The sequence below is a fragment of the Aptenodytes forsteri genome, unplaced genomic scaffold (assembly GCF_000699145.1).
Source record: "Aptenodytes forsteri isolate BGI_AS27 unplaced genomic scaffold, ASM69914v1 Scaffold831, whole genome shotgun sequence".
Classification (NCBI taxonomy): domain Eukaryota; kingdom Metazoa; phylum Chordata; class Aves; order Sphenisciformes; family Spheniscidae; genus Aptenodytes; species Aptenodytes forsteri.
Genome location: NW_008794741.1, coordinates 141,517 through 162,636, shown reverse-complemented (window position 1 = coordinate 162,636; position 21,120 = coordinate 141,517). Strand labels below are relative to the sequence as shown.

Below are 21,120 nucleotides of genomic sequence, written 5' to 3'. Positions count from 1 at the left end.
TAGCCAGACTTACCTAACGTCCATGCAAAGTAATACTTTGGTTTTGCTGCCTGTGTTACAACATACAGGTAACCAAGTCTTGACAAGAAGGGTGTTTTATCAAGAAATTCATTATCAATAATATATGCCATAGGAAAGTTCTTGGTAAGTGTCAAGAATAAAATGAGAGATACTAGTGTGATACACAGCTTGTACATCACTGCTCCCTAAAAAGCACAAACAACAATGAAACATTCATTAGAAACATTTGCTTAAGGGAAGAAAAAAAAAAAACAGGCAGTACTCTTGACTTACAAAAAACAATGTGCTTCAAGAACCAATAAAGTTAGCAGTGACAAAGTTGATAATAATTAATTTAGAAGAGGTAACAAAGAAAAGGCCACAGTCAAAGCTTTGGTTTGATTTGTTTTGCTGAGCTACCTACAGATAGCTACAAACGACAATTAGAAGTCAAAATTGGTGATGAACTTCACAAGAGACTCCTACATCAGTTAGTGAAGGTCCTAAAATGAGAAAGGAAACAAACAAAAAAACAAACCCTACAATGTAAAGGAGAAATCTTCCCTATATGGACTGTCATCTCCTGGAAGTCAAAACCATCAGTATTCAGTTCAACAGTAGGTCTTATTGCCCAGCTACCGTCCAGAGGTCTTGCTAAAAGTCACCTGTCCAAAAAGTGTACGTCTTATACAGCTTGCATACCTTCCCATGATACAGGGTATCTGCTACGCCATGCTGTTTTCTATTACTGCTCCCTAGCTTTCTATATACCAATATTATTGACAATCATGTCAGTAGTTAGAAGCTTGATTTCAAATACACATCAGGAGTAAACTCCCCTTGATACCGTCATAATTAAAAAGGTAAATCTGGCGCTTGGATACCATGTAAAAATTGACTCATGTTCTCAAAAGACTAATAAAAGTGCAATATACTATTGAAACAAAAATGCATTTTTTGATCTCAAGTACCCCTTTTATATCTTCATATTCAGGAATAAATTAGTGTGCAACTATCTTTGAATAGTTACAATGCAAATTTTAATATTCTCTTGTGCCTTGCATCTAACACAATAGCGGCCTTATTCTGACCTCAGTCAGACTAATGTAAATCAGAAGTGACACCACTGAAGTCAGCAGAAATACAACCGTGTGCAACCGGAATCAGGTATGTATAGGCACATACTCAATTTCAGAGGAGACGTTCTGCACACACTCAAAGCTACACATTCAGTGTCGCCTTAAGGTAAGAGAGAGGAATGTGGTTCTCATGCCACATTATCCTGCCTTACAAGAAGGTCATTTTATAAGAAGATCTTAAGTAATATTAAAAAAAATATAAAATAAAATGTGTTAATTGTATGTGAAAAATGACCTCCAAGTCATCTTAAAGTGTGAGATTCTTTTGCAAAGCACCTGGACAAGCTACAGCTTCTGATTAGCTGTGATTCATGTACTTCTAACATCCCCTGCACTACCAGTGAGATTTGACTTTTCTTTTTTCCCCTGACATTTCCTCTTCTGTCTGGAGCTGAACGTGCAGACCATTCCCATTGCTGCACAAAGGACACCCATTAACCAATGACCCATTTTGCAAGCCAAACGCATTTGGGGAATTCAAGAGGAAGACACTAGCCCCTTCACCCCTGACCCTGTGATAAAAACAGCAGCCACTTCACAGAAAAAACCCACCCAAACGCATTTGGGGAATTCAAGAGGAAGACACTAGCCCCTTCACCCCTGACCCTGTGATAAAAACAGCAGCCACTTCACAGAAAAAAAACCCACTGTAACATTTACTGGGAATATAATCCAAAAATGGTTTTTCTTCTTAGTTTTTAATTATGAGAATCATGTACAAAGCTGTACTCTCCTGCAAAGCAATAAATCTTTGTCATTTTGAAACTTACAGTTGGAGAAGGATCAGGAAGTCTGTCATAACCCTTCTGCTTCCAGTTCACTTCTAATAGTTTCATGTGCACGTGCCTCCCTTCAATGAAGGCTATATAATCCTTGTAATTGCTGCAAGGCCCAGCTATGACGCTCATAAAATTGAGGAGATAGCTTAAATACTCCAGTAAAGAAGGTCTTGTCCTGTGAAAATCATCCACACACACCAAAACAAAACAAAAAAACCAAAACAAGGTAAAACACAGCAAAGGCTTTCACGAATGCTTTTTGTTGTAGTCTGCCTCAGTCCCCAACTCTCTCCTACCACTCTCCCCGCAGCTGAAAGCTCACTCTATCTGTTTTGGAGAAGACGAAGCACAGCCTCTCTTATAGCCCGGTGATGTCTAGCAGATGGCAGTGAGAACAAGGGTAATGTGGAAGTGCTTAAGCTACAGGTGAACGAATGCTACTGATCTGAAAAGTTGTCATCTTATTACTAGAAACATTTTGGCTAAAAACAGTCATAAATTTAAATACCCACTCCCAAACAAATTGACTTGCACATTTTAAACAGGCCAGCAGTACCAGGAGTGAGAAGCGGGTAACTGTTTCTGGACATCTGTCCAGTGTGTCAGGGACCAGTAACGGCTGACAGACCACAAGCTGCGTAGCACAAGTCCCACCAAGCAGTGCAAAGCAGTACCTTGCCTTGTTACGCAAACCACAGGGCAGGGAGCATTTAAGACCAGGACTCTCAGGCCTGAGAGGAGCTCTCACCCACCCTTCAGTTCAGCCTTTTGAAAAATGGGAAGTGTGATGTGAGACATAAAGGAAGAGAATGAAGAGGCACTCTGTCCTGCTGTGCAAATAAAGGAAGTAATTGCCCGTATTGCATCATGAACAGGAAAAGGAACTAAGGGGAAAAAAACACATAAATCAAAAGACAGCTGAAGATGAAAGTCAAGTCAAGGAGTGTCCATCCTGTTCGTTATTTCCATTTTGCAAGTGCATATCCTCACAAGTTCCTTGGGGGGTTTTACATTAGATGTAAAATTAAGAAGATCCACTGTCCTTGCTACAGATCAATAGGATGGAAAAGAAAGATGCACAGGCCTCTCACCACTAGTGTAATTTGTAAATAAAGCAAGCCAAACAATTTATGTGGCTGAAAACACCGACATCTAAATTCTGCAGTGAGATACACAGTGCTCTCCACAAGTGTGCTAACAGTCACCATCCAAGTAAACAAGGAGTCCCCAGATGAGAACAGAAACTAGGGCACAGTGTTTCGAGACTTTCCTGTCCAAGACACAGATGGACACACATAAACCAAAATCCACTGAAAATTCTTTCAGACCAAATCATAAATTTCTAGCAGAAAAACTAAGCAACAGTTAAACATTTGCTGTTGCCTACTTCTATTCCGAAGCGGAATTAGTTTGAATAAACAGTTAGCTTAGCCAGGGTTTTCTGCATTCACCCTGCTGGTTATTGTAGCTATTAATGCCTGAATGATATGTTCTCTGGTGAAAGCATTTCACAGAAAGATGCAGCAAACAATTTGGGGTAAGGCTCATCTTTCTGTTCTGCAAAATCGAGTCCGTGATTTGGGCTTCTGAGCTCTACAGTAAGATTAAAAATAAAGTCATTAGTTTCAGCTTAGATTCTGCACATGGGTGGGTGGGGAGACATGAGCAATACATGAAGGAATGTACAGAGGATGAGTGAGAAACAAAAACAGACCAAGAACAGGAGGGAAGACAAAAGGCTGTATTACCAACGGGGATTTAAAACTCTTCAGTTGTGACTTGTCTACCACTGACACTTGAGCTATTGGCGTGTACTTTTCTATTATGAGCTCATCTACTGTACAAGAAAAAAAGCCTGTTTGGTGAGAATTTGACTAGAATTAATCATATGGTCACAAGGGCCCAGTGCAGTTAAACGGTATGCTGTGAGCTTTAAAAATAGACACAAAGCTATGGGTGACAACAAAAGTTATACGAGTCTCCCTACAGGATTTTTGCTTTTCAAGAAATTACTCCCTTCTTACTTTTAGAAGCACATAGACAGATTTTCTGATAGCTGAATCTTCTGAAGGAAATAATTTCCTTGGCCTTAAACAAACACTTCATGGTGAAAAGTAGTTATGATTCCAAGACTAATTCTGTAACACTAATTTTTCTAAAAAAAAAAAATTCACCTGCATCCTGCACTTGTATTGAGAGACAAAATAGGAAAAAAAAGGCGCTTAAACATATGATCACCATTCTGTCTCCCTCTGAAAAATGAGAAGACTAGTCACATAAAGTGAAGGACTAGGAGTCCTTCATTAGTCCCAACATTATGGAGCGAGATAGGAAAAGTAAAATTTCAGTGTCCAAAAATTATGGCAAAGAAAAGTAGTACTTGAAGTGTCAGAGTCAAACCAAAATGGATTTTTACTACGCAGTGCTTTGCTGACAGAGGAGGAAGTGTTCTACTTGGAAAAATAACATATCACAGATAGGATGAAGACAGCAGCCAAAAACTCCATACAGTATAGTCTTAGCCTAAATATAAAAGGGTTGATTCAGCGAAGACTAGTTTTGTTGCATGTGGAGTATATATTTAAGTCAATGAAATGTTGCCAAGTACTTCAGTGCTTTACTGACCAGCACAGGGTGATAAAGGCAGAAGGCCTGGATTGAAGAAATAAGGAATATAGCAGAGAAGTATGTTTGTGTAAGGAGGGCACTGACAGCAGCATTACAAAAACAAAACTGCTCAAGCAAATTGAAAAAACAGGTAGGGCTTTTGGCTTATCATGGGCTGGAAAGAAGCAGGGAACATTTTCATGGCCAGGCCACTAAGTTGGTCCTGACATTGCAAAGGGAAAAATAAAAACAAAAAAACAAACCAAACCAACCAAACAAAAAAAACCCCACACCACCCTAAACTTCTTCGGATGAAATTAAACACAAATCACTAGGGGAATTAAATTCTTACTTTACAGCAAGACGATTTTGCTCAGCAGTGAGTTCCTCAGCTTGTCGCCCTATTCCTAGAGAGAAAGAAAAGTCACACTAGATCTTTCCAAAAGCCAAACAGTGAAAGCTATCCCCAAAGCCTTACGTTTGCATCCCACAGATAACTTTCTAAAGCCATAAGCTTCAAGATTTCTTTGTCACAGGCAGTTGTAACACAGCTCGATTCCTAACTTTTAGGTCAAGTATCTTCCTGTTCTACCCTACCTCTTTACCCAGTTCCTTACCTTATTCCCCCCTTTCTCACCCTTGCTATGCTTTCAGGAAGAGCAGCCATAGTATTCCCAACACACGCAATGCAACTCGCAATGCCACCAACTGGCAGCAACCCCCAGCAGCCTCTACTAACGGTCCTGGGCTGGAAAAATCTCTGTTCCCAGAAGCCGCTGGCTCATTTAAGCACAAGCCTCCCGCTGGCTCCTTGGTGAGAAATGGAGCATTTCACAGCAGGAGGAGTGGGCAGTGGAAGAGAAACGGGCTCTCAGGAAACAGAAGCTCCACTGGTGTGAACGAGCAGCCTGGCAGCCTGCTGCTGGAGCGAGCCTAAACACACACATCAGTAATGTCCCAGGAAAACTATGGAAAAATCTTGTATGATGGCCAGTGCGTAAACAGATGTTGCTCATAGCAAAGATCTCAAAACCTTCACTCCACAGCTTTAGCTGCGCATACTATGAGGAATCCCACTGGCTTCAGCAGAACAACTCACCATGGGATGAGTCACAGCACTTGATGCTGAGCATGCATTTACATCTTCACTAGATCAGGGGTTTGGCATCAATTAACACTACTGTTCTAAATCTACTGGCCATAATTACTGATACACACACATAAGACTCATTTCCTAAAAAGACTGCTGATAAGCTGCTTATTTCCATTCTCTCTCTGCTATTTCAGTTCGTAAATACTGGGAGGGCATGAGTTCCAGGGAAACAATTAAGCACTTAATTACTTAAACGGCTGGGTATTTTGTTTGTCTGTTTCCATTTATGGGCAGCTGCGTTAAATTTTTACCAATAGAGATTTGTCACTAACACCTGAACTGCAAGCTGCCTCCATTTGATCAACTGCTCCATATATGGATGTTCACAGTGTAAGGAGCCTTTTCCACCATCATTAACCTGCAGGATTTCTGGTTCGCTTAAAATGCTCCCACCTCTGCTGTTATCTTTTCCTTTCTGTCCGTTTACCTTCAATATTCTAGGTGTGCATCTAGGCTGCACGCCACTGTGGCACGCAGCAATACCTGAGCTGGCTAGCTTAAATAACAGAAGCAGAGAAGCCCCAGCAACATGAATGTCAACAACAAGGTCAATTAGCCAAGCTTCAAGCTGCACCCATTATAGCCAGCTAAAAGCATTAGATCCACTTGTGTAAACTTGGCTTGTGAATGGTGACAGACCCTGCAGTCTGTGGTGTGGCCATCACCTAAATCCTAGATCATAACAACTCCATAGCAGGCTACTTACTTAGTCACACACATTTTACAAGGCAATGGGCCTCAGACCATCAGAAATTCACACTGCAACATCAGTAGACATGAGCAATAATGGTACTGATGACAACTGACATTTCTAGCCTTTGCACTGTACTAGACACAGGCATTTTACTGGGAACTAATAGTGCTCTTTGTCACAGCACAGCACAAGACTGAAGACGATGTTATTTTGCTTGCAACTGTGCTTCTCCCAGCACTGGGAAAAAGCTATTGAATTCCACCCCTTGCAACTTATGGAGTATATTATCACTGAATATATCAGTGATAGCATATTTTTGCTACATTAACATTAATAACTGAACCTATGTATCAAACACAACTCTTGATTTTTGAGAATCAAGAACAGCTTCAGAGAGCTTAATGGAGATGCACTGTAGCATCTAAACAGCAGATACTGGTACTACCTAACATCCAAATTGGGCCCCAAGGAAGCAGAGCCCCCAAAGGAGAAAGCAGTTGTCTTCGTTACTGCAAAGACAGTTTCATCCTAGAGAACTGATCAAAACTTCAAGTTTCTCATTTTCCTCCACAAAGCATTTTTCTTCTTCATTTGGAGCAACTTGCTGAACTACATTCATCCACTCCATAACTCAACCACAGATTGTGCTGGAATAAAAAGGCTGTCTTCAGGCCATGGGAAGAGATTCCTTTTCTTACCATCATGTAACTGGCATGCAAGTGTTGTGATCTTCTGTGTAATTATCATCAGCGGACTATAAACAAAGACAGAAACAACAGTTACATGTCTTGTAATACAAATTACTCCCAACTTTCTTACTGAACGTCTTTATCCTTTTAAAAGGCATAACTGTATTAGCAACAAGTGGAAAACATCCAATTAAAACTGAAGGAGGAACTCAGGCATAAGACAATTGCCTGGGTTCAAAACAACGCCACAGTAACTTGCACTGGAATTTTTAATTGCTAAGTGTGCACAAAGCCTTATTTTATGTCTCCCCATCCTGCAGCAGTGCAAATTGTAATTCAGAAGAAGTCGCACCACTAGGAAACACCAGCTTCTGCAGTCCACCGGGCTTCCTTTCAGGCAAAGGCCAAATTCAAGCCCCATACGATACAACACTAGAATACAGCAATGCTGCTGTAACATAACTCTGGCTCTTCTTACTGTTACTCTCCTATTGTCTGTCTCCTCAGTGCCCTAAAAAAATGTCGACTCTGCAGATACACTTGCTTATTTCCCCACATGAATAGCCCTATCAATTAGGACTACGTGCAAATACCAGAATAGCTGTCAGCACAGCAGTTTCCCACTTGCTTCTTGGCCATGCAACTGCCTTGTGGACAGCCTGTCCAAGATGTACCATCCAACAGGGAGTGTTTGGGCACGTGGGATCTGGAGCCTCCCGAAAACATGAGGTAGCTGTACCTGAGCCACGCTTACAGCCTACAACCACCCAGCAGCTTTGGGGCCAACCAAACAAGCAGCATAGAAATAGCCACTACGTTCAATAGGGCTGCTTACACCTCCCATATGCACCTCTACAGAGCTTCTTAGCACTGTAGGCAAATGTGACCTGCTGCAGCCAAGGAATAGAAAAAAGGCAAAACTCAGCTTGGTGGCATCAGGAGCTGGTCCCATGAGGGTAAAGGACACAGCCAGGAGCATTCAGAGGTACGTAAGAAGAAAGAAGGGGGGAAAACCATGGGGACAACTAACCAATCCCTCATAGGCAGAGGCTCCCAGGCTAATTGTGGTCCATATACAGCTTCTAAGGGCTGTGGAGCCCTGAACACAAAACCCGGCACTGAACACCTGTAATCTGGAAGGACCCATGGCAGGCAAAGTGAGGGACCTGCTAACACTGCCTCTCCCCATCTCTCTGACACTGGGGACAGCAGCACAGGGTGCCCAGATCTCACACTACTTACGAGACCTTCACAACCGCAAGAGCCAGGAGGTTGTAATGGGTGATGAGGATACATCATTATTTTAAAAGCATTAATTGTGATTATTATAGGTAAAACTAGTTCCACAGAAGAGATTTGTCTTCACTGAGGATTAATACAATGGATTGTTTCTCAATTTGGTGATAAATTATCAACATAAACCATACAGAGGTTTCTGCTTGAACACAAATGATGTCTTCAACGTGGAAATTAAAACCCAAGTTTGTGTACATGCTATTTACAGAGTTTGACCGATATTTGGAACTTTTTAAAGAGACATAGATGATTACTCCAAATGTTATGTCTATTCATTTCAAATATTGTAACGTACTTTCTGGAATTCAATGAAAGAAAAAAAGCTGAAGGCTTTTTTTTTTTTAGTTCGAGCACTGTATTTTCCCCACCGATTTCCCAAGGTAAGAAAAAAAAGTGAAAGTTCCATTCAATGATATCACTGTCTAAAATAACAGTCAAGTATTCATGTTCTGCAGAGATTTTTCAAGAGATTCTGAATCATCCTTGACTAAATCGACCTACTGGTTACAACCAAATGTAAACCCAATGGCTAAGATAAACTGTTTGCAATCTGATGATCCCACTATGATAAATCAACCTGATTTTCAATATAATTAATATGCTGAGCATGGTAAACAAGAATACTGGAAAAAGACATTTTTTCACTGTAAGTGGTCGTGTTTTTTTTCCAAATACTAAATATGGCTGATCTTTTTCAAGAGTCCACATGTAATTCTGCGTGGGTAGAGTAATTTGCATTTTCTATCCAAAAACAGAGAACATGCAATATCAGCCAATTTCTTAATCAGAAACTATTTTTATCATTTCAGCAGTCTCTACTTGAAATGTCAGTAAAAAAGCTTGCACATAAAATCCAGAACAAGCTTTACTACACACAGATCTGGAATACAACCATAACACAAGGGTTTGTACAGCAGCTCTCCTTGGGTCACCTAGACCATTGATTGCAGCTAAGGAATGGACAAATTCAACAATGACTTTTCACCTTCCAGACAACTCCGATATTGTGAAATAGTCATTCTAATTTTTAGTCCAATTCATCTTTCAAGAGAAGTTATTTATAAGCTGTTTTCACCATTATCTTCAACATCCTCTTTCTCAAAGTAGATTTTCCCATTTAAACAAAATTTAGCTTTGCTTTCAAAGATACATAAATCCCAATCCTTTAAGCATATGAAAAAGCAGATTTTTTTAATCCTTAAGAGAGACAGAGGCTGTCAGTGAACCAGCAGTTCTACTGCAATAAACACAGATTTTTATTTTGTCAGTGCTTGAACTTTTAGATTTATGGGTGAACACTAACACTTGTTTCAAATTAGTTCAATTTGTTGCGTATGTTTCTTACGGCAAGCACTTTATGCCAATATTGAAGTGGGTAACTTTAAACCTCAGGCTCAGAGCCAAAACCGCATGCCTTTAAGTGCCTAAATTTAGACACTTGTCTTAGAAAATTGAGCCCCCTGCCTTAAGCCAGAGAGAACAAAAATGCAAACAATCCTGATGCGCTGATTAACCAAGGGAAGCAGAAGTGCAGCCTGCACTAAAGTCATACAACATATAAACACAGAGAAGAGAGAGGTTCTCTTCATCTATATTAGGAATTCATCACCTCATTGACGGCACATTGTAACCCGGCAGAACAAGTCAACCTCTCCTGTACTTTAATCAGAAAAGACGGATGGTCTGCCTCCCTCAAATCCCAACTCCAGAGGAGACAAGCGAGCACAAAAGCGATGCTGCTGACACCATGGGTGGGAGGGAGACCCATAAAGTACATCTGAGATACCTTCAGTTCTCTCTCCTGCCATCATCGTATTATACATCTACGTATCTCTTCTATACCCCACTCACGAAGGCGGAAACCTGCTGTACAGTGACAATGAGATGACACCCTCTAAATCTTTCACAAGATCAGTATCAGATATCATTAAACGCTTCACACAAAGGGTAAGCAAGGTTTCAGGTGAACAGGGAGCATCTTCCTCCTTCCTCACCCGCCTACCATTCCCCCCCTGACTTCATCTCACTGGGGGACCAAGCCTTCGCTGCAGGAAAGGGCAGAGCACAACAAAGCAATAGCAGTGCTGGAGCTCTGTCATCTTCTGGCACCTCTCTGGGGTGTGGGGGCCCCCCACCTTCTGCACACCCACACCTGTCCCACTCCTCCCTGGGGACTCACCAATCTCATCACGCGCACACACACAGAGCAAGTCTAAGACTGTTTTTGTTTCTTCAGAATGAAAAACAGTCCTTTCCCCCATATTTGCAAAGCAATGCATGAGGACGCAAGTCCTGAATCAATACTAAAAATTAGATAAGAAAAATACATTTAATTTAGGGGCAAAAATTAATATAATCATTTCCTAAATACACAGAAGTTCTGATTATTAAAACTTGGCAATACCAGAGTATTGAATTGTCATTTATGTTCAGCCTTTCAGGTAACCTCTAATTTTAAACAGCAATAAAACATTGAACAAGTTAATATGTAAAATATGGCATCATATCACATATAGTCAACTGTTTCTGACATGATAATATTTTAAACCTCAGACTCTACTGGAAAAAAAGCCTGAAGTGCTACAAACAAGAAGGGGAGTTAACAAAGCTGTAAAACTTCCAATAATCTTTCTTTCTCCCAAATTTTGAGAGATGCACAGGTTATTGGGAGTGGGGCAAATTATTAGGTTGAATTTAAAAAGAAGATCTACCTACTATACTTGCATTTACAGATGAAGCATGAAGATCTACCCCTAGAAACAGGGCATTTGAAATAAAACACATACTTAAGAAGCCTAAATGACTTGAACTCAATCATATTTGAACACCTTCCAACCGCTTTGCAGCTACACGCTAAGTGCTATGATTCTACATCCTCTACATCCACTACAGTTACAAACTAGCACAGAAGCACAGAATCAGATTTACCTGTGGTGTCATTTTTTTCTCCCCCTCTATATTTTATACATTGGCTAAGAGTTTAATCTCAGGTTGTAGCTGCATTGTACCTCCTACACACAAATTGCAGTGGCCAACTTTTAATTAAAAAAACCCAAAACATCAAAAAATTGTCCCAGGGGGTCAGTATGAAATATGAAATTTCAACAAATAAAAAAAACCAAAATTGCCTTTACCTTCAGTTAGATGCCTTGAAAAATAACACAAGGCAAAGATGCAACAGTTTACAGAGAATGCTCAATAGAGGGTTTTACCCCCTAATTAAACCTCCCAAATGAAAACATACCAGTTAATGTCATTTTTAAACATGGCTTGCCCCAATGTAATAAATTTGCCCAGAAGCACAGGCCAGTGGAACTAAAGATGTCAGCACCGGTTGTAGCCTGCTGTGGGGATCCTCCCCGTATCACAGGCTGGCTTCTGCACTGAGCAAGCTTCGATGCTTATGAGAGAAGAGACGTTTACCCAGCAGAGTCTGCCTGACCTTAGGTAATCCCATGGAGGAGTCTGGCACACACTCGCTAGAAATAGTTTCCACTGACCTGATTTCACTAAGAGAGGAGGTGGAGTCAAAAGGCTCATTGCAGACCAGACTCCAAAACAGCAAATGTTTATTTCAGGTTTATCTCTCTAGCCCTGAAGCCATGATGAGAAGTTCACACAGTCACACTCTGCTACGACATTAACGGTGCTGCAGAGGGGATCGCCGAGCCAGAGGCGCCACAGCGACTTCACTGGCAACGGGCTCTTACTTCTGCTTTCGACAGCAAAATGAAGAAGTGCTGAAGCACACAGAGGAAAAATATTTTACTAAACACTCTCACGCCTCCAAAGCAATTTCCAGTTTGCTTCACGTGTTTTTCTGGTGAAAGCTCCCAAAGAGCATTTCTTACACCTTCATGGTAGAAGCATTTCACTTAAAAGAATATTTACTTCTGGAGAAGTGCCCTGGGATGCACTAGATATGTGGAACTTTCCAGTACTGACTGCCTGCTTGAATTTTGGCTAATTCCCATATTGCGGCTCTTGCAGGGCTTCTGTGTAACCAATGGTAAGTGATCTCAGTGCAGTTTCAAGCGGACGAATGCCCAGCAGAGCAGCCAAGCAGCGAGCGGGCACGGAAAACTGGCTGACCTCCTCTTACTCACCCTCTGCACGTGTGCTACTGTACTGCCTCTGGGGACTTGCCGCAGACCCAAGTTACCCAGAGCTGCTGGAACATACACTGCAGGCAACATATTGCACTTGATACATTTAAAAGACAAGAAAATAAAAATAACCAACTGAACTCGCTGGACCAGTTAGTATTTCTGCATTGTGCTTTAACATGGTAACAGAGTACACCTATGTTCGTTTCCATCAGCAAATGTATTTCCTTTGTAAACAACGGCTGTTGTACCTTTGTTCCTTTCTTTTGTGGTTGATACTAAGCCACTGAGAGGTGAGAAAACAGCAACAAAGCACTAACCACCCAACAAAAATTCACTGCCCTGAAGTGACACTTGTTACTGAGGTATCTGCTTATATGGCTTTTTGAGAGGGCTCTTTCAACGACCATCCCTTTCTAAGCGGTTTGCTGGAATGCTGCTGCTGTTCTGCATTTGGGACAGAGCAAACGTGTAAAGATGTCCATTCCTTCTGGAGAGTGATGTCCACCAAAACACTCAGGTAAGAGGTACAGATTTGACACCTGTAGGGAAGAAAACTGCTCGAGTCTCCCTTGGTAAATCAGCTCTGGTCTCTCTAAGACCAACAGAAGATTGAAAGCAATGCCAGTGTGTGTGGCGGTTTTCACAAACAGACTTTCTTTTCTGTAAGGAATGGCACCAAGAAACTCACATACGTACAATCATTCCCTGACATTCACCAAATGAGCTGCAACATTAGGAAATTTTGCTCAGACACTGCAAGAATTCAAAGAGGAAACCAAAAAGCTCTATGGTCTTAATCAAGCGAAGGATTAAAGCAGACACAACTTCATATGGGTGAGGAGGAGCTCCTCTGAATCCCGTCCAGATGATCATATGCATATGGCATTTGTTCAATGTAGCTTGCTAGATTGAAAGCATATCTATTACTAGTTTCCAAAAATCCCAATCGAGATCCCTTGATTTATTTTAAGCTAATTTCTCCCTAAAGCCATAATATTACTATGCTCGGTCTGAGCCTGTGATACAAAGGAAAAAAACCCCAAACTGTATGTTAGTATTACCATTTTTATAAAGTTCTATAGAAACCAGGCAACTTACCAGCATAATCCTCTTAGCATAAAGAAGAAATAAGAGAGAGAAAGAGAGAGAGAAAGAGTTAGGATTTAGTATTCCTAGGTACAATGTATAAATGCTATGGCAAACCAAGCAAAGTAAAATAGGCATGTTTCTCTCAAAGTCTGATTTGAATTAAGGGGGAAGCACAGCATTCAGTTATTTTACAATTAGTGTTCAAACATGAATAGTTTTCTTTGAGAAAGTAGTCAGGAGAAAATTCCTAAATTATGTCACCACATTTTTGTGAAATAAAATAACTGAAAGAACTTTGATAAAATATATATACATTTTTAAAAAAGTAATTAAAATTAAAGTGTAGCAAACTGGAACTGGTTTTCATTAAAAGCTGGCATGTAGTTTTAAAAAAAATGGATTTTTCACCTAAGTACTATGCAATACATGAAATGTTCTTAAATCAAGAAATTGCTGCAAGCAGCTTGAGTACAGTTTTGATTGTGGGAGTCACTGACCAAACCTACCCTTTGCATGAGTTAGAAGAATTAGCTAGTCATCAGTAGAGAACAAGTTTCCTTACTTCTTAACCTTGAAGTGGTGAGCCACAGTTTGATTTTCCAGTTTACTTAGGACATGACTCAAAACTTACCTTGTCCTCCGCCCATCTCTACCTGCATTTTACAAGCTGTGTTCTCAAAATGGGGGGATTCCAAACAAATAGCACAACCAACTATTACTAAAGAACCAAAAAAATACATTTGCAAGCACGCATCAGAAGGCTTATGCATGCAAACTGTTAAGTGCACAAAGCAGGTCAAGAGAGCAAATGAGGTATGCCAGCTCTCAGCACCGACGTCGGGAAACACTCATCTAACATCTGGCTCGTCACTTTAGGGAACCGACACTGGAAAGCTGATGGCACCAGAACTGGCTACATGCCTATGTGATGTGGATTAAAACTTCCTCCTTGCAATCAGATATCACCAGAGACTTACGGGATACTGAGACCTCAAATACAAGTCAGCAGATGACAGGCTTTTTGTTCCCTCTTAAAGATTCCCTTAAATCCAGAGTTTTGCCCTCTCAGTGTATATCCCCAGCCACGTTCACCCAAAAGGGTGGGAGGCTGGAGGGAGATGGACATCGCTCCATGGATTCTGTCTTGGTTGTTTCTGAAGTCCTGAAGGAGAACTTTAAGGCCATCCTTCCAGTCAGAAGCCTGTCTGAATGCTTCCCTATTACCACATGCAATAGATGTAGAATCATCAAACATGGGAGAATGAGCAAGAGGAGGTTCAGTTGCTGCTCACAGACGGTAAAACAGTGGTCAGGGAGTATATTTTGTCTCTCCGTGTCATCCCATCTGTTTAGGTATGTGCAGAAAGCCTCAGTGGGCACATATTACTTACAGCTGAGGAAAACAGGTTTTAAGACAGGTTTAGGAGGCTGACCTGGATTTGAGCACTTTGGATTGCAAATTTTTATTAATACCACTACAATATTTTTATTTATTGTTAGTTTTTAAAATATACCATGAAGATGTAGTTCATATCCATACTACATTTCCCAGTTGCTTACTACTTGGCAGTTTTATGTTTGACTGAAGTTTAGGAATTAGTTTATATCTTAAAGCATCAGGACAAAATCAAATAACAGAGTAAGTTCAGGTATTATTCTTTCAGTACCATTATTATCCTCAAGCTCATCATTAGATAAAAGTAGCTCCCTTTTCATCAAGGGAGCAGAAAATGCTACCTAGTCTACAATATAAGCAACCACCATTCCTCTTCTTCCATCCCCAGTCTCAGCTGGATCTTTATTAAATGTCTTCAGAGAGAGACCGCTAATATGCCTCACAGTGCATTTCTGAACACACTATTCCAAAAAGCATGCTCTCTCGTATTTCTGTCTCCGTCTCATACACACACAGAGCTATACCATTCCAATCCCATTTATAGGCTTCTTGGTGTGTCATGCTCTTTCAGGACATGCTTTTGTGTATTAAAAGAACCGCAGAAAAAATTACAGAACTAAATTTCTCTAAATGTATGAGTTCCCATTTCTGCTCCCTCCTCTAAGAAAAAAACCTCAAAAGTCTCAGAAGAACTTCCCCCCCACAATTTAATTAAATGCTTCAACCCACCACCACCTCACACACAGACACATGCACACAGACAGCAAAAAGCTCCAGTTGCCTGTAAGAAGACAGGGGCTTGGAAGAGGCATCTGTAACTTACTGTGCCAGTTTACAGAGGTTTTTCATAGTATGTTACTAATTACTCTGTATTCAAGACATTCAATTAAACAAGTGGAATACGCATTAGCACACTGTTTTTAAATCATGCAAAAGTATACTTTCCTCTCATAAACAAAATATATAGTTAGCTGTCTATATTTTTGCAAAGCATCCTCTACTGCTTCAGTGAAATCAGACAGATACTACAGTGTATATGAAAAACACTGTTCCACAGAAATGCATGGCATATAAAAAGTCGTGCTATTTAAACGGCAGCCACAACCTGCCCCTGTGAGAGAACCCATAAGACTGGCACTGAGAGGAAAAGCTGATCTCATGTCTCTCTGCCCAGGTTACCCACCCACCTCCCAGCTCCCCCAGCCACTCACCCCCTGCCCGAGCCCTCCTCTCCCGCCCGCTGGAGTGCCTGAGGTGGGAAACACCTTCCCAGTTGGGGCATCAAGATAAATCAGAACAGGGGGAAGGATGACCCGCAGCCAACAGCTGTGCCTATGAAGGTGGGAGGAGAGCAGCCCACCCCACCTCTCAGGACAGACCACCAGGGACCGGAGCACCAGCCATGCCGCTCACCAAGGCTATAAGCGCTCCTCTAGCTCCAGCAAGCGACTGTGCAGACTTACCCTCCCAGGCTGCTCTAGGTGGAAGTCTAGCTAACCAAGCTCTACCTTCCTAACTAGGTAGTGCCTAGCAAGAAAACAGCAGAAACAATGAGTCAATGCAAAAATCACACAGTGTTTATTCCTTCCTTAAAAAAAAAGTCTTAGAAAAAGCTTAAGGGAAACAAAACTGCAGGCACTCCCCAGGTAACATAAAAATTATTCCTAAAACATACCAAATTTAACTAATACTAATTGACACAGGACCCAGCTTGCAGACTCACAAGCAAAGACTCACCCGGAAAAATCTGTAGTGAGAATACCATAATGAAATATGTATATTCGGCTTATGTGGCACAACGTGAGGTATCCCATAGCTACAACAAAGGAGTACCTAAAAACACAACATACAGAACACATAGTTACCAACACAAGTACCAACAAGAACTAGAATCACTCAAATTGGGTTTGGGCTTGTTTAGGAGTGGAGTTTGATTTTTGCAAATTAGGTTGTTAACAAGTCTGTCACAAGACCTGGCAGAAATTTTCAAAGAGGACTGATGGCTTTGTGTACCCAGCTGAAACATTACAGAGGTGTCTCCTCACACTGGGGATGGGGAAAAAGAAAAGAAGAAATAGGATCACTTCTAAGTTGGGAATTTCAATTTCAGAGTTTCCACCCTCACATATTATTTTGAAATTTCTGTCTGACTAAAGTATTTGAAACCAGATGATACTGTATGTGCGTCGCTGAAGCTATCCATTGCCTTTTTTATCTGTAAATGTTCTTTATTTACATGTACAACTCTTCCTCAGATCTACCAGAAACTAAAATATTTCAAGTTTAAGATACTTTCTCTCTTCTGATTTTGTATAAAGGCAGATAATGACACATAGCCTAATCTTTTCAGCTCTAAATGCTGAAAGATGCCCCCTTCCAGAAGAAGCATTCCTTAAGTGGAGCTTGACAGATTCACTCTCTGTTTTTCAAGTTGATCGCAAGATTATGTTAGGCAGGACAGTAGCATGACTCTTTCTATCTTAAGAGTTGAACGGTCTGAGGACTGGAGGCGTTGCAGCATCTAAGTGGGGCAGATGCAGCCTTTCCTACAACTAACTTCTCCCTGTATTTACCCGAGCAAGAAAGAGGATACTGGGGAGGTGAGAAGCAGATGGGTATTTGGAAACAAGACTGACAAATGAAGCAAACTAGACAGTGCAACAGAGAGCTGGGACACCAGAATGAAAGGCTTGCATCCCATGGACAGGCCAGGACCAGGTCTACTGGTGTCCCCTGCATCAGGAAAAGATAGCCACATGGAGGAGAAGATGCAAAGACCTACAGAGGAACAAGACTACACATCCTACACACCCAGCAGAGCTGAGCCATGGGAGGTCAGGGAGGCTGGTAGCACACGCTTGCCAAGTGGGGTCCCCCCAGACCCATGGGAGGATTGGTTATGGTGGGGATCTAAAGATGAAATCAAACGAGAAACAGTCACCAGACAACTGAAAATGAGCCAGGTCTCTGTCAAATCATGGCTGGCTTTAAAAGAAATGAGTTTTTCCTCCCTGGGGACTAATAAAGTGCAGTGCGAATGACAGTGATGGATTGCAAGGCAACCTGCAGGTCACGTGGCCCACAGCAAACAGCTGGATGAAAGGCAGGCTGAGGGGACATGACAGCTTCTTCAGGAGATTCAGGGCAGAAATTATCTTATTTTATCTCAGTCAGGCATCCAAGTCCAGCCTCAGTGAGGTCCTTGGGCTCCTTCTCATCGACGGAGAACGGCAAGCATCCCTCCAACGGCAAATCACCCAGCTCAGACATGTAACTGTGATAGATGGGATGAAGCATCTAAAATAAGCCTCAATGCTTAAAAGTGTCTTTAAGTGTAAAGCACCTAGATTGAAAGGGAGGCGAGCAGGGAGACATATACTGAATTGCTGCTGCAGCTGGGAGCATTTCTGATGCTGGATTAGTTTGTCCATTTATAGGCCTTGAAGGCTGGCAGCCTCACCAGAGAGCAAACTAGCAGAAAATAACCAGGGAAAGGAGCATGCAGGTCAAACTATGCAGTTTCTTTATTTCATTTGTTCACTTCCACTTGGGTTTTGGGGGGACAAAAGCCAAGTCTTGGAGCCCCACTGTGAAGAATCCAGTGCTCTTACAGGCCCTCTGTATGAACAGGTCCAGCCCTTAAACTGGCATTCTTCAAGTTTATTCTCAAGCAGCTTGAATACACTGTTATTTTGCCAAAATTAATAATGTGGATGTACTTTGAGTCACACTGCTATGGCTAGTGGAATACGGTAGAAAAGTCCTAACCAAATCCTCCCAGCCCTCCTAAGGTTTTTCAGCATGTTGGATTGCTCTTTCACATCGACTCAAATCACATGACTATCTCGCAGCAGTGGGCGACATTATATGAACCAGCTTAATTTGTGTTGCAGTACATAGCTATTTTTCCCATTGTGAGTAACTGGCTAAACAGTAAGAGTGAGGGGGTTTCCTGTTGAAACTGCCCATTTCCCTACCACCACCTCAACTTGTCTAGGAAGACATAAGTAAGTATTGGATGATTCCCTCTGTCGACTTGGTTCCTCTGATCTACAATCAGTAACTCCCACGTTTCCCCCAAGTGACGGGCAGGGACAATGACCAGGAGACAAGTAATACACATTTTTAGCACCTTTTCCTTCTGGTCTCTGGGTGGCATTTCTTTCATAAACATTGTCCAATTCTTTTTTTTTTTTTTTTAATTATTAATTACCTTTGGAATTCTGGGCTTTGCACTCTGCGAGGGAGTGGAAAAAACCTCCTTGATTAATACCTATCTTGCTGGTGCAAAATGCTAGCGACTGCATTAGACAGGCCTGTTGTTTATGGTTCACGTTTCTAAACAATCCTAGAGAAATCATAAGTGATGGTTCCCATTTGGATATTAGAGAGGGGTCACCTCAGGAAGAGATAAAAAAGAAGGGGAGATGATTATCTGAGCATCAGATCCTCAGACAGCCCTGGCCCTGAAGACAAGCGAAGAAAGGGTTTCCGTTCCCCAGCCCAGACTGATGTGGATGTGAGCATTCAGCAGCAGCTACAGAAACAGCCACATAGTGTAGAGACAGAAATCACCTGTAACACACACAAACCAAACCACAGTATTAACCACATGCTCTTAGGGAAGCCAACACAAAAGAACTACCAGCTCGTCCTTCTAGGTTGCTATAAAGTAGCAGTTTTACAAATAAAAATTCCTATTTGCACAGATTGATGGGAAGGAAACGACTCCACCTACACAATTTAAAAAAACTCCCACGTGCTGAACTCTAACAGAAAGTATGGTACCCACACGAGAAGGCTCAGTTACTGAGCAGAGTTCTTCTGCATGAACTTCCTCTTATTCACTGAAAGAAGCAGATATAACTGCCATAGAGTTTTCATTTTCATATGAAAGCGCTTTTTGTCTTTCGGCCAGGAAGGCGCTCAGTTGATAAAGCACTTTAGGAGTCTTAGGTTGTCTTCCTTCCTCTGAGACATTTGTATAGGGAAAAGAGGGATCCCATGGTTGAGAACGTCTCATGATGATGCCGTAACCTGCTGCTTCAAAGCAATGATATTTCTGGTACTTTCTACTTTTTCAAGCTCAAAGCCCAGTACCAAATGCAAGACTTAATTTCATAGAGCACTAAGTTAAGCTGCCATAGTGACCTTATTTGAACTACTTAACTCAAGAATAAGTGGAAAATGCTTAAAGGCCAAACAGCAAGGGGGAAAACACATTAAAAAGGATTATCAAAAGCGATCCTCAAGGACACAAGACCAAGGAGAATATGACTTCATTATATTTAAGAAACCAGAGGTTTGGGCATAAATTATTAAGTCTACAAAAGCCAACTTTTGAGGCCAGCAATTTCATAAGGAAATGCAATATATCAACGCAAAAACCTCAAATTGAGATTACATCTGCTTCTGCAACCGAACGAACAAAGCTCCTGCGAGTAACTGGGGAAGATAGGCAGGAAAGAATAGAAGATGGTCCTAAAAAATCCTCATGCTTCTCTATGAAAGGAGAGAAGTTGTCAGAGGGGCAGCTCCAGACTTGCAGCCACATCAGCTCACCTGTGGATGTTGGGAATACTCGCCATATTCATAATACCATAGTTCATCATCACCAGGACAAAAAGATGAATGGAATACCTTGAAGACAACAAAGTGAGTATTTAGATAATTTCTATGTGACCTGGAAGGGCTGGCAGTTCAGAGCGAGGGAATATTTTTCCATGCAAATGACATAAATGCAACGTCATACCAGGGTATCAGCAAACATGGATTATCACAATGACATCTTTACAGCCTGAATATCCTACATAGATTAATACTTATTGACAAGATATTGTCAATGTGTTTCATTCAGAGAAAGAGCAGCCTAGCTCAAAATGCACATTCAAACTAGACGCATCTTTTCCAAAAGAGGTATCTTCACAGCAGACTGGTGTGGCTTTAACTTCCAGAACAAACATCACAAATTAAATACTTCACTTACAAATACTTTCATGGCTCATTTTACTTTGAAAGTTTGAGATGGTTATGCGGGCTAGGAATTCTTCTTTTTTTTTTTTTAGGATAACATAGAAAGTGCCTTAAGACTAAAAAGATGTAATCCAGAAAAGCTGATAAGAAGTTTAAAAATATCTTTACCCAAGCCTTGTTTACATGGTGACTAAAT

The 21,120-nt window shown here is 41.2% G+C and overlaps 1 protein-coding gene across 1 annotated transcript in view; it reads right to left on the bottom strand.

Annotated features, from left to right (window-relative positions):
• The window catches only part of MBOAT1 (membrane bound O-acyltransferase domain containing 1), a 90,905-nt gene that overhangs the window by 11,223 nt on the left and 58,562 nt on the right, over positions 1–21,120 (bottom strand). Inside the window, exons 4-9 of the mRNA XM_009273968.1 lie at positions 20,514–20,591; positions 16,689–16,784; positions 7,071–7,126; positions 4,878–4,932; positions 1,910–2,093; positions 14–206 (exon numbers count right to left, since the gene is read on the bottom strand). Of these exons, the coding sequence (XP_009272243.1) occupies positions 14–206; positions 1,910–2,093; positions 4,878–4,932; positions 7,071–7,126; positions 16,689–16,784; positions 20,514–20,591 (662 nt within the window). The remainder of the gene's footprint in view (positions 1–13; positions 207–1,909; positions 2,094–4,877; positions 4,933–7,070; positions 7,127–16,688; positions 16,785–20,513; positions 20,592–21,120) is intronic.